The sequence below is a fragment of the Euprymna scolopes genome, chromosome 46 (genome assembly GCF_053919585.1).
Source record: "Euprymna scolopes isolate OS-2025 chromosome 46, ASM5391958v1, whole genome shotgun sequence".
Taxonomy (NCBI): Eukaryota; Metazoa; Mollusca; class Cephalopoda; order Sepiida; family Sepiolidae; genus Euprymna; species Euprymna scolopes.
In genome coordinates this window covers 127,030,850-127,045,813 of record NC_136527.1, presented here as the reverse complement: position 1 = coordinate 127,045,813, position 14,964 = coordinate 127,030,850, and the positions used below count along the sequence as shown (strand labels likewise).

Below are 14,964 nucleotides of genomic sequence, written 5' to 3'. Positions count from 1 at the left end.
ATACCTGAACACACTGAGGGTTGGCCCCTTTCATATGCCGCCTGTTTAAACATGGTCGCCAGTGATTTACATTTCAAAATACACGCATTAATAAAACTAGCTCCAAAACTAGTAGTCTGTCTGTCTCTGCTAATTTTCCTTGCGATATTCGTTTTCAGCATACCTGAAAAACTGATGGTTGCCCCCGTTCATATATCACCTGTTCAAACATGCTCGCCAGTGATTTACATTTCAAAATACACGCATTAATAAAACTAGCTACAACAGTATTTGTCTGTGCTCATTTTCCCTGCGATATTCGTTTTCAGCATACCTGAAACAAAAAGAGGGTTTGCCCCTTTCATATGCCACCTGTTCAGACATGGTCGCCAGTGATTTACATTTCAAAACACACGTATTACTATATCGAAAACTATTCGTCTGTCTGTGCTAATTTTCCTTGCGATATTCGTTATTAGCATACCTGAACAAACTGAGGGTTGCCCCCTTTCATATGCCGCCTGTTCAAACATGGTCGCCAGTGATTTACATTTCAAAATACACGCATAATTAAAACTAGCTCCAAAACTAGTAGTCTGTCTGTCTCTGCTAATTTTCTTTGCGATATTCGTTTTCAGCATACCTGAAAAACTGATGGTTGCACCCGTTCATATGTCACCTGTTCAAACAGGGTCGCCAAGGATTTACATTTAAAAATACACGCATTAATAAAACTAGCTCCCAAAATAAACTCTGTCTGTGTTTGCTAATTTTCCTTGCGATATTCGTTTTCAGCATACCTGAACAAACTGATGGTTTGCCCCTTTCATATGCCGCCTGTTCAAACATGGTCGCCAATGATTTACATTTCAAAATATACGCATTAGTATCTCGAAATATACGCATTAGTATCTCGAAAACTATTTGTCTGTGCCTTGCGATATTCGTTTTCAGCATACCCGAACGATTTTAAAATGGACAGTCCGAATGTTAACGAACCACACACACACAAAAAGACACACACACACACGTAAACTCAGTGAAAGTGTCTACTGTCGATAAGGTAGTTGTAAATTAGATTACTGGCTCTTATGAGTTTTAGTCTAACCATCCTTTACAACTGTGATACAGTAGAACAGTCCGTCTCTGGACAATTAGCAGTGTATCGCATAACTCAATGACAGTGTCGAATGTTGACTAGCTAGTTGTAAGTTAGGTTACTGGCTCTGATGAGTTACACTCTAACCACCCTTAATAACTGTGATACAGCGGAACAGTCCGTTTTTGGACAAGTGGCGGTGATCGCATAACTCATTGAAAGTGCCGAATGTCTATTAGCTAGTTGAAACTTAGATTACTGGCTTTAATGAGTTTCAGTCTAACCACACTTAATAACTTTGATACAGCGGAAGAGTCCGTCTGTTTCGCATAACTCATTGACAGTGTCGAGTGTCGATTAGCTAGTTGTAACTTCGTAGCCGAATGCCCCTTTAAGAAGAGACTTGAAGATAATAATTATTGTTATTTGTATTGTTATCCTTATCGTCCAGCCATGCACGTGCAGAAATCCATTTCCAACTCAACTGTGTTAAAAAAACTTACTTCAACAAGACAAGAACGCCGACACTCGACTTCGCACCGATACGCGAATGACGATTCATAGAAATTAAAGCTGTTGATTTTATGTATTGAATGTTACAACTTTGCCCCCACTCCTACACACACCCAGACACAGCGACGAACGAACTTGGCGACGCTTTCGATTGTAAATATAAGAGCGTTGTCGGCGGCGACAACCGGAAATGGCAAATCCTGTGTCAGTCAGATTTGTTTATTTCACGGCAATTTGAACTGCGAAATAATTCGTTTTAACTAAGGAGACCTGTGGAAATTCTAAGGTTAATCCTTCGGAGTTAAGACAACAAAGCGTAAAAGTTAAAAAAAAACAAACAAATATATAATATATAAATGTTACCAAAAGGCAAGATAAGTTACTCTTCTACCTACCTGAACAAGTGTTTTAAGTTCTGCTGCGATATTCGTTTTCAGCATACCTGAACAAACTGAGGGTTGCCCCTTTCATACGCCGCCTGTTCAAACTGTTCAAAAATGGTCGCCAGTGATTTACATTTCACAATACACGCATTAATAAAACTAGCTCCAAAACTATTTATCTCTGCTAATTTTCCTTGCGATGTTCGTTTTCAGCATACCTGAACAAACTGAGGGTTGGCCCCTTTCATACACCGCCTGGTTAAACTGTTAAACAGGGTCGCCAGTGATTTACATTTCAAAATACACGCATTAATAAAACTAGCTCCAACACTATTTGTCTCTGCTAATTTCCTTGCGATATTCGTTTTCAGCATACCTGAACAAACTGAGGGTTGGCCCCCCTCATATGCCGCCTGTTCAAACATGGTCGCCAGTGATTTACATTTCAAAATACACGCATTAATAAAACTAGCTCCAACACTATTTGTCTCTGCTAATTTTCCTTGCGATATTCGTTTTCAGCATACCTGAACAAACTGAGGGTTGGCCCCTTTCATAAGCCGCCTGTTAAAACTGTTCAAACATGGTCACTAGTTATTTACATTTCAAAATACACGCATTAATAAAACTAGCTCCAAAACTATTTGTCTCTGCTAATTTTCCTTGTGATATTCGTTTTCAGCATACATGAAAAAACTGAGGGTTGGCACCTTTCATATGCCGCCTTTTCAAACATGGTCGCCAGTGATTTACATTTCACAATACACGCATTAATACAACTAGCTCCAAAACTATTTATCTCTGCTAATTTTCCTTGCGATGTTCGTTTTCAGCATACCTGAACAAACTGAGGGTTGGCCCCTTTCATACACCGCCTGGTTAAACTGTTCAAACAGGGTCGCCAGTGATTTACATTTCAAAATACGCGCATTAATAAAACTAGCTCCAAAACTATTTGTCTCTGCTAATTTTCCTTGCGATATTCGTTTTCAGCATACATGAACAAACTGAGGGTTGGCCCCTTTCATTCACACCCTGCTCAAACATGGTCGCCAGTGATTTACATTTCCAAATACACGCATTAATATCTCGAAAACTATTCGTCTGTCTGTGCTAATTTCCCTTGCGATATTCGTTTTCAGCATACCTGAACAAACTGAGGGTTTGCCCCTTTCATATGCCGCCTGTTCAAACATGGTCGCCAGTGATTTACATTTCAAAATACACGCATTAATAAAACTAGCTCCAAGACTATTTTTCTCTGCTAATTTTCCTTGCGATATTCGTTTTTAGCATACCTGAACAAACTGACGGTTCGAGTTTTCCGGGTACGGTTTTTCCGGAGACGAGTTTTCCCGGGACAAGTTTTCCGGGCACTGGTATAAGTGCTATGGGTTCATGAGAGCACATCCCATTAAAGTACTTGTAAACAGGGATGCAACACTGAGGCGATGGGACAGACGTTGGGGATTGACCTATAGCACGCACGGGGCCTATTAGATTAGATACTCTTTTTTTAGTTGTTTTTGTGCTCAACGATAAAAACCGACTTCTTCATTTGTGTTTGCTTCTCATTTTCGCTTTTTCTCTCATAAGTGTTTCGCTAATGTGAAAAAGAAAACATGTTCGAACGTTTGCTGACATTTATTGGATGTGTTCCTACCAGTATTTTGCTTAATTTTCGAGTTTGGAGCGATTATCGAGTCTCACAAGATGTCTGTAAAATGTCAGACACTTCTTTATTGTTCTAACTTAAAACCGTGCGCTACTTTTGTTTGTGTTAAATAAACGTTTTAAAATAAGTTAAAACAACAAAAATGTGATCTAGGTAGGCAGAAGAGTAACTTATCTTGCCTTTGGTAACATTCATTTTCTTATATATTTATTTGTTCACTACTTTTTCGTTTTGTTCTTATTGAATGCGAAATATTCGCCATGAAATTTCCACGGGTCACGATTATTTCGTTTTATTAATCTTAAGTTTCATAGAATAAAAAGTTCAGACACAACTTTGTCGAGCGATTTATAATCGATTTCATTTAACTTCTGTTTGACCCCGGCACGTACGATCCTTTCTCTCCTTCCCCCACTCTCTCTCTCTCTTCTTTAGCTTGGTGACAAGCGATATGCTTATGTGTGCGTGCGTGTGTGTGTGTGTATGTGTGTACATGCGTGCGTATGTGTGTTGTCGTATTCACCAAAATTTAAAAAAATAAAAACGTTTTTCCCCGGCCGGCCGGGTTAGGGTTGTGAGGTGTGGTTAGAGTTTATGAAAATAAATGTTAGCAATAAAAACTTTTTAAAACCAAGTTAGAAAAAAGAAAACAATTTACTTGCCCACGGAGCCCCCGATTCTTCTTCTTTTTTTAGGCGATGTAATAAACCATATTTTTGAGCAGGGTTGCCTCCTCTCTTTATTTTGGTTTGTATATTTTTCATGTTGCAAAAATGCTCCCGGGAGATCTTTTTAGGATTCTAAAGGTTTGCTTTTTTTTTTACACTTTTTATTATCTTTGAAAAATGTTAAAAAAAATGTAAACAGGCAGTTTACGATTTGAAATGCATCGTTAAAATGATACTTTTCGCTAGTTCTTTCAACTTTATATTTTTATTTCGTCGTCTTCAAGTCCAATGTAAACAAGTTCTTGATGAGCCGTTCCTCTTAAATAATCCAATTTACCAAATTTACACTTCTAACGATTACTATGATATTGTCCATTGACTACTGTATGTACACACTTTAACCCTTATCCTCGAGTGGCCTCTGGGGCTTGATAAGTAGTAATTCCTTTATAAAATAAAAAATATTTCAATACTTTGATGGTGAGTCTATAGTCAGTCTGTGCTGATTTTCCTTGCGATATTCGTTTTCAGCATACCTGAACAAACTGAGGGTTGGCCCCTTTCATAAGCCGCCTGTTAAAACTGTTCAAACATGGTCACTAGTGATTTACATTTCAAAATACACGCATTAATAAAACTAGCTCCAAAACTATTTGTGTCTGCTAATTTTCCTTGCGATATTCGTTTTCAGCATACATGAACAAACTGAGGGTTGGCACCTTTCATATGCCGCCTGTTCAAACATGGTCGCCAGTGATTTACATTTCACAATACACGCATTAATAAAACTAGCTCCAAAACTATTTATCTCTGCTAATTTTCCTTGCGATATTCGTTTTCAGCATACCTGAACAAACTGAGGGTTGGCCCCTTTCATACACCGCCTGGTTAAACTGTTCAAACAGGGTCGCCAGTGATTTACATTTCAAAATACACCCATTAATAAAACTAGCTCCAAAACTATTTGTCTCTGCTAATTTTCCTTGCGATATTCGTTTTCAGCATACATGAACAAACTGAGGGTTGGCACCTTTCATATGCCGCCTGTTCAAACATGGTCGCCAGTGATTTACATTTCACAATACACGCATTAATAAAACTAGCTCCAAAACTATTTATCTCTGCTAATTTTCCTTGCGATATTCGTTTTCAGCATACCTGAACAAACTGAGGGTTGGCCCCTTTCATACACCGCCTGGTTAAACTGTTCAAACAGGGTCGCCAGTGATTTACATTTCAAAATACACCCATTAATAAAACTAGCTCCAAAACTATTTGTCTCTGCTAATTTTCCTTGCGATATTCGTTTTCAGCATACCTGAACAAACTGAGGGTTGGCCACTTTCATACACCGCCTGCTCAAACATGGTCGCCAGTGATTTACATTTCCAAATACACGCATTAATATCTCGAAAACTATTCGTCTGTCTGTGCTAATTTTCCTTGCGATATTCGTTTTCAGCATACCTGAACAAACTGAGGTTTTGCCCCTTTCATATGCCGCCTGTTCAAACATGGTCGCCAGTGATTTACATTTCAAAATGCACGCATTAATAAAACTAGCTCCAAGACTATTTTTCTCTGCTAATTTTCCTTGCGATATTCGTTTTCAGCATACCTGAACAAACTGAACGGTTCGAGTTTTCCGGGTACGGTTTTTCCGGAGACGAGTTTTCCCGGGACAAGTTTTCCGGGCACTGGTATAAGTGCTATGGGTTCATGAGAGCACATCCCATTAAAGTACTTGTAAACAGGGATGCAACACCGAGGCGATGGGACAGACGTTGGAGATTGACCTATAGCACGCACGGGGCCTATTAGATTATATACTCTTTTTTTTGTTGTTTTTGTGCTCAACGCACTTCTGATGGTCCTTTTGGGCTAATTTTTCGATATTTCTCTTCCAGAGGGTCGGGTTTTAATATGATACCAAGTTTGTGAATTTTTGTTGCGTTTGTCAAAAGTTTTTACCAGACACACAAACATACATACATACATACATTTTCGCTTTTATATATATAGATAAATAGTATTTATAATTTTTTATTCGATAGATTGGCCTTTTTAAAGCCAAATTTGGCCTTTTTAATGCTGAACTGTTTTTTTTTTCTCATCTACCAATACCTACATCCCCTCTTGTTTGGACTTAGAAATTTTCAATTGAATACACGCTGAGATGCCTCTCATTCAGAAATCACTGGCGACCATGGTTGAACAGGCGACATATGAAAGGGGCGAACCCTCAGTTTGTTCAGGTATGCTGAAAACGAATATCGCAAGGAAAATTAGCAGAGACAAATAGTTTTGGAGCTAGTTTTATTAATACATGTATTTTGAAATGTAAATCACTGGCGACCATGTTTGAACAGTTTTAACATGCGGCTTATGAAAGGGGCCATACCTCAGTTTGTTCAGGTATGCTGAAAACGAATATCACAAGGAAAATTAGCAGAGACAAATAGTTTTGGAGCTAGTTTTATTAATACGTGTATTTTGAAATGTAAATCACTGGCGACCATGTTTGAACAGTTTAAACATGCGGCTTATGAAAGGGGCCATACCTCAGTTTGTTCAGGTATGCTGAAAACGAATATCGCAAGGAAAATTAGCAGAAACAGATAGTTTTGGAGCTAGTTTTATTAATACGTGTATTTTAAAATGTAAATCACTGGCGACCATGTTTGAACATTTTTAATATGCGGCTTATGAAAGGGGCCATACCTCAGTTTGTTCAGGTATGCTGAAAACGAATATTGCAAGGAAAATTAGCAGAGACAAATAGTTTTGGAGCTAGTTTTATTTTAAAAGCAATATGGCGGCCTCGATTGAATTTTGTTTCTGGTTTTATTTCAGCCTTTGGATCTAATAATGTGTTCTATATAAAAAATAAATAGTTTTTGTGAATGTTTGTCTGCCAAAAATTTTACGCCTCTAAACTACACATTTATTTGGACTCTTTGATATATAATTCTGTTTTATTTATTTATTTTTTTCTTTTTGTATTTTTAGGTACAAAATAAGATGACCAGACTTCATAAGAAAAAACCTCGGAGCGGAACGACTATGACCAAACATCAGATATTTTTTCAAATCTAACGAAATAAACTTTCTAAAGACTTCTTTTTAATAGCACGTCGAGGGAAATGAAGAAAAAATGGCTAAAAATAGCCAAAATTGGCGAAAGAGAAGTAGCTAAAAATAGCTAATAAAACCGGCTTTTTTTTTTTCTAAAGAAAAAAAATAAATGAGCCCAGATTTACACGAATTCAGAAAAATTATATTTTTAATCCACTAAAAGAAAAAGATTAATTAAAAATCCATCCATTTCTCTTGGCAAAAAAAAAAAAAAAAAAAATACTGAAAACCTTATCAGGTTTGTATCGGTGCGTGTATGTGCAAATTTGCGTGCAATTTTTTTTTTTTCGTATGTTTGTTTGTGTGCGGAAATTAGAAATAAAAAAATATTAATTAAAAAAAAGTATGTCTCTGACAAAAAAAAAAAAAAATTGGTTCTCCTGTATCAGATGTCTCCCTGATTCTGCTTATGCCTCTTCCGATTCACATGCCTCTATTCCGGATTTGTGGCAGCGGGCCGACATAGGTGTCTTTTTTTTTTTTTCTATCAAAGCGACCATAAACAATTTCTTTTTTAATATTTAATATATTTCGAACTGTTTTTTTTTTAATTATTGCATAATAAAGAACAATTGAATTAAAACAAAAATAAATTTTTATTTCGAATTGTTTTATCAAGTCAAAATGCTATTTGAAAAAGTTGTCAAAAAACAAATATATAATAAATAAATGTTATCAAAAGAAAGATAAGTTACTTTTCTACCTAACTGGATAATTTTTTAGCGTTTTTATTTACTGTAACATGTTTATTCAGCTCGAAAAACATGCAGTGTTTACAGATGTATTGGAAAATTAAAAATGGCGCTCGACTTTCTTGAGTAAGTTTGGGAAAATGAGTTTTAAAAAAATATATAAAAGAAACTCGCTCAATATATGTTACCGTGACATAGGCTGGGTTTTTAACAGTATTTTATATAGTTTCTTATATTTAACTCATTTTCCCAAACTTACCTTGTTCAAGAGAGAGTCGGACGGCATTTTAAATTTTCCAATAAATCAGTAACCATTGTATTTTTTTCGAGCTGAATAAACATGTTACATTAAATAAAAAACACTAAAAAATTATCCAGTTAGGTAGAAAAGTAACTTATCTTGCCTTTGGTAACATTTATTTGTTATATATTTTTTTTTCGGGGGGGGGTGACAACTTTTTCCAATTTATGTGTATAGTAAGACAAACCACGTTTTTTATTTGAATAAAATGTTTAAAAATCTTTTCTAAATTTTAAAAGTTTTTTTTTATAGTAATAAAGTAAAAATATATATATAGTGTCGGCAAAAAGAATATATATATATATATATATATATATATATATATATATATATATATATATATATATATATATATAAAAGGGGTTAGAACAATCTATATGTAGGTTACACACTTTTTGACGACACTTACGCTTGAATAAAATTTAAATGAGAAATTTGAACACTTTCAAGTGTCAGCACCAGAACAGCACATACATTTCTCCTTTCTTCTATTCCGAGGCATTACCTCCATCATGACACCAAAATTATTTGATTAAATAATTCGAAATAATAAATATATTTTTTTTTAATCCAATTATTTTTATTCTGCGATCGTTTTAGTATATATATATATTAAAAAAAAAAGTCCACATAGGTCGGCCTGCTGCTACGAATTCGGATTAGGAGCGCAAAAATAACACAGGCAACAGTAGAATCAGGGAGCCATCTGCTACAGGAGAACCAAAAGCTCATTGTAAAAAATTTAATTTTCAAAAAAAAAAATTTTTCAAAAAATTAAAAATACAAACTAGCAAATAAATATAAAATTGACGGCTCGTTAAGAGCGGTCGATTCGAAAAATCGAAATTTTTTGCACGGACGAAAACAATGCTGAAACGAAATCACACTTTAATTGGAGACTTTTTAAAAATAGAAAAGTTTATAAAAAATATATGTGTATATATAAATAAATATATATATATATATACGTTTTTCCGCGGTCCCATACACTCTCATAAATATATATATATATATGCGGGGGGTGTAAATACACATAAAAAAAAGACAGATGAAAACAAAATTTTTTTTTTTTTTACTTTTAATGGTTATCCTATTTCATGCATTCGCATAATAAAATAATATTTCATTCATTTGTTTTTCTTTTTTCTTTGTTAATTTTTTAATTTCTATTGTTTTTTTGCGTTTGCTGAGAGAGAGAGAGAGAGAGAGAGAGAGAGAGAGAGAGAGACAGACAGACAGACAGAGAGAGAGACAGACAGACAGAGACAGACAGACAGACAGATTAACTTTATTACAAATATTGAAAATTTTGAAAAAACAAATGGTTTTCTCAAAATTTATATATATATTTAATCTTTTTAAGATTAAATATATATATAAATTTTGAGAAAACCTTTGAGAAAACCATTTGTTTTTTCAAAATTTTTTTACCCATGGGTTTAACCTGTATCTATTTATCCAATAACAACTATATATATATATATATATATATATATACATGTGTGTATATATATGTATTCATACATATATGTATCCATATATATATATATATGTATTAATATATATTATATATATATATATATATATGTGTATTAATATATATATATTATATATATATATGTATTAATATATATATATATTATATATATATGTATTAATATATATATTATCTATATATCTATAAAAGTGAACGTGTCTGTCTGTCTGTGTGTCTGTCTGTCTGTGTACATTTCCCTACGCAATAACTCTGTCAATTTTTAGTCTATAGACTCGAAATTTGAAATACCGGGTACTGAGATTTGGGAAAATCGATGTGACGGGTGTCAGCCAGAAATTTGGCTGTTAAGGGGTGAAATTTCAACGATTTGACCTTTAAGAACTCTACCAAACTCCTCCGACAATTTTGGGTCTAGACACTTGAAATTTTAGATATAGGTTCCTTGAACCTGGATCTAACTTAATAAAGTGATTTGAGCCCGAAACTATAAATTTTAAGGGGTCATAATAGGGGTCAAAGTTTTAAAAAATTAACCATTTTTTTTTGTTTTTTTGCTTTTTTTGCACAGCATACACCTCCAAACACCCGAGCAACGCCGGGCACCCCTGCTAGTATATATATATATATATATATATATAATATATATATATGTATTAATATATATATAATATATATATGTATTAATATATATATGTATTGATATATATATATATGTATTAATATATATATATATGTATCAATATATATATATGTATTAATATATATATATGTATTTATATATATATGTATTAATATATATATATAAATATATATATATTAATATATATATGAATATATATATATATTAATATATATATATGAATATATATATATGAATATATATATATTAATATATATATATTAATATATATATATATATATATATATATATGAATATATATATATATATACTAGCGGGGGTACCCGGCGTTGCCCGAGTGTTTGTTTCCGGGACGGGGGGGGGGAGTTTTAAAAAATGTTATGGTAGGTTTTAAATAACTTCACATGAAAGAACTACGAAGCCAAACCGGTGTTCTTTTCTCAACTGTTCCTTGTGAACGATCCCCAAACGGTGTTAAGTGGTGGCAGGGGGGGGGAGGAATTTATTAGAGAGAAAATATTTTACCACTTCCATTGATCTTAACCGATTTTGGCCGTGACTTCTCAGCAGAAAAAGTATAGAAATCTAAGATTATCGAGGAATTTGAGAAATAATAAGCCTATAACACACCTCAGATATTGTTCTGCCGTTTGTGCATATTATATTTGCATGAAATATCTTGATTTTTAATCCTATTAATGTCAAAATCAGACGGGAAAAAATGAGTTCATTTTATTTATATAGAGAAGATTAATATATATATATATATATGAATATATATATATATTAATATATATATATATGAATATATATATTAATATATATATATATATGATTATATATATATATATATATTAATATATATATATATGAATATATATATATATTAATATATATATATATATTAATATATATATATGAATACATACATATTAATATATATATATATATGAATATATACATATTAATATATATATATATGAATATATATATTAATATATATATATATATATGAATATATATATATTAATATATATATATATGAATATATATATATGAATATATATATATATATATGAATATATATATATTAATATATATATATATGAATATATATATATGAATATATATATATATATGAATATATATATATGAATATATATATATGAATATATATATATTAATATATATATATATATATATATATGAATATATATATATTAATATATATATATATTAATATATATATATATTAATATATATATATATGAATATATATATATGAATATATATATATATGAATATATATATATGAATATATATATATGAATATATATATATATGAATATATATATATATATGAATATATATATATGAATATATATATATGAATATATATATATATGAATATATATATATATGAATATATATATATATGAATATATATATATGAATATATATATATGAATATATATATATATGAATATATATATATATATATGAATATATATATATGAATATATATATATATTAATATATATATATATGAATATATATATATTCATATATATATATATGAATATATATATATATGAATATATATATATGAATATATATATATGAATATATATATATATATATATATATATATATATGAATATATAACTACTTCATTTACTCACAGAAATTTAATATACGAAAGTATAGATTTATGCGTAAACTTTAAGTATTTACTTCCAAAGTGCTCAATACGTAGGTAGAGCTAGTTAGTAATTTATAAAATATATATGGTGCATAAGCCTGACGAATCCTACAGTGGATGAAACGCAGAATATTCAGTGTAGCTTAATCGCCATATATATTTTATAAATTACTATATGAATATATATATATATGAATATATATATATATATATATGTATGTATTAATATATATATTAATATATATATATATGTATTAATATATATATATATATATATATTGACAGAGTTTCCCCACTCTTCATCTGTGCCTAAATCTAAATGTAGATTCCATGAGCAAAGCTTCTTTCTTAGAACTGCACACCTGTGGAACTCTGTTCCATTTACCTGCTTTCCAGCTGACTACAATATGGCCATCTTCAAGTCCAATGTAAACAAGTTCTTGATGAGTTGTTGCCCTTAAGTAATCCAATTTACCAAATTTACACTTCTAAAGATTGTCCTTTTGACTAATTTACACTCTTTAACCCTTATCCTCGAGTGGCTTCTGGGTCTTGATAAGTGGTGATTCCTTTTTACAAAATAAAAAACAATAAAGAAAAGGTCATACACATGTTTTTGTTAGTTTTTTGCTTTTAATATAGGGAAAATTCTGAACAAGGACAAAACACTTAAATTTTGCACCAGAAAGTTCCTAACGGGGTCACACTTCAAGCATAATCAAAAGCTTAAAATTCATTACCAACTTTATTTAGAAAACAATGTGATAGTCTTTTAATCGATTAAAAGACTATCGAAGAATCCACCGCGAAGCCAATCAGTTCCCAGTTTGGATTTCCGCCAAAGAATCATACAGCGCCTCGCTCAGTCTCGTATACAATCGGCCGATGTGGTCAAACATAGCCAGGTTGTTTGTAAGATAGGCAATTCCGAGATTGTTTTGTCGGTCGGCAATACCCATCTGACCACCGAAACCCGGATGTCCAAACATGGTGTTACCCTGAAAAAGAAATTTACATCATCTATATATATACAAGCGAAATAGGATTGAAACCGCTATCTTCAGACAATTCTCACCTGGAACCGTAGGGATTCAATGTCTCTATCCACTGCGCCACGGGCCCTGAAGAGCGATCAAGGTTGGATTATGTGGTCTTATAAACCCATGTTTATTCATTATCTGATCCTACCCAAAGCTGGCCAGAGACTTACTTGGCTAAAAACGTGGTGAGACGACAACTATGGAAGGCAGTGGTTGCGTTATTTAGAAAGCCATTCTTAATATTTAGAGGGGAGAGAATTTTTAAACTTATCTGTATTTTCACCTAACAATTTATTAATTCTTAATATAGAGAGGGAGGATAATATTTTTCCATTATGGAATAGGGACCGTGCCGAAATACAAATGTTATTATTTAGAAAGCCGTTCTTAATATTGGGAGAGTGATCCTTTTTTAAATCTTCTGTATTTACACCTAACAACTTATTAATTCTTAATATAAGGAGGGTGATAGTATTTTACTATTATGGAATAGGGACTGTTCTGAAATAAAAAAGTTATTTAGAAAGCCATTCTTAATATTGAGAGAGGAAAGAATTTTTTAACTCATCTGTATTTTCACCTAACAATTTATTAATTCTTAATATAGAGAGGGAGGATAGTATTTTGCTATTATGGAATAGGGACCGTGCCGAAATACAAATGTTATTATTTAGAAAGCCGTTCTTAATATTGGGAGGGTGATCATTTTTAATTCTTCTGTACTTTCACGTAAGAATTTAATAATTCTTAATAGAAGGCAATTTAATAATTCTTAATATAAGGAGGGGGGTAGTATTTTACTATTATGGAATAGAGACCGTTCTGAAATAAAAAACTTATTCAGAAAGCCATTCTTAATATTGGGAGGGGAGAGAGTTGTTTTTAACTCGTCTGTACTTTCACCTCTCTTAAATCTTCTATACTCACACCTAACAATTTAAGATAGTATTTTACTATTATAGAATTAATCAATTTCTGGAGGTTGTCCTATACATATGAAATGATGCTGACGAAAGTGATGAGGAGGAGAAGGACGAACGAAGGGGAAGTTTCCGATGAAGTCACAGAATGACAGGAAATCATTACGAAACTTACCTTCGGGGATTTAATCAACATGAGGCCGGGTCCGAAAGAATTATTAACGCCGATCACAAGATCCAAACCTTTCACGAGCGGCACCTCCATCGCATCCAATGTTGATTCCTTGAAGAGAGTTTTGTTCTCGTGGACACCTCCATTCGAAATGATTCCGTAGAGCTTAGCGATCCCACGTGCAGTGCCATAGCCGTTGAAACTTGACATAGGGGTCAGGCGTAATTTGTAGTCCATGCATGCATCGAAAGGTGCATCATTCTGAAAAGATAAACATAAAATTACAATTTTTGAATTTTTCACATATATATATATATATATATATATATATATATATATATATATTAAGTAATGTGATTTACAATTTAAAAATTAAAAAAAAAAAAAAATTTTTTAATTAAAAAATCAAATTTTAATTAAATTAAAAATCAGTTTCATAAGAAGGAACAACAACAAAGTCAATTATCTGTACGATCGTTTCGGAAATCCGTGCTTTTTATTTGTGGTATACATGAAGTCACGTAGAACAATTATACATAGTTTTTTT

General features: G+C 32.0%; 1 protein-coding gene across 1 annotated transcript; it reads right to left on the bottom strand.

The window, feature by feature from the left end:
• Positions 1-12,898: 12,898 nt before the first annotated feature.
• Positions 12,899-14,679, bottom strand: LOC145271472 (beta-lactamase domain-containing protein 2-like). The gene is made up of 2 exons (XM_080126991.1): positions 14,421-14,679; positions 12,899-13,283 (listed from the first exon to the last, which is right to left on the bottom strand). Exons 1-2 carry the CDS (start codon positions 14,652-14,654, stop codon positions 13,101-13,103), a joined length of 417 nt encoding a protein of 138 aa, XP_079983117.1. The 5' UTR covers positions 14,655-14,679; the 3' UTR covers positions 12,899-13,100.
• Between the last annotated feature and the right edge of the window lie 285 nt (positions 14,680-14,964).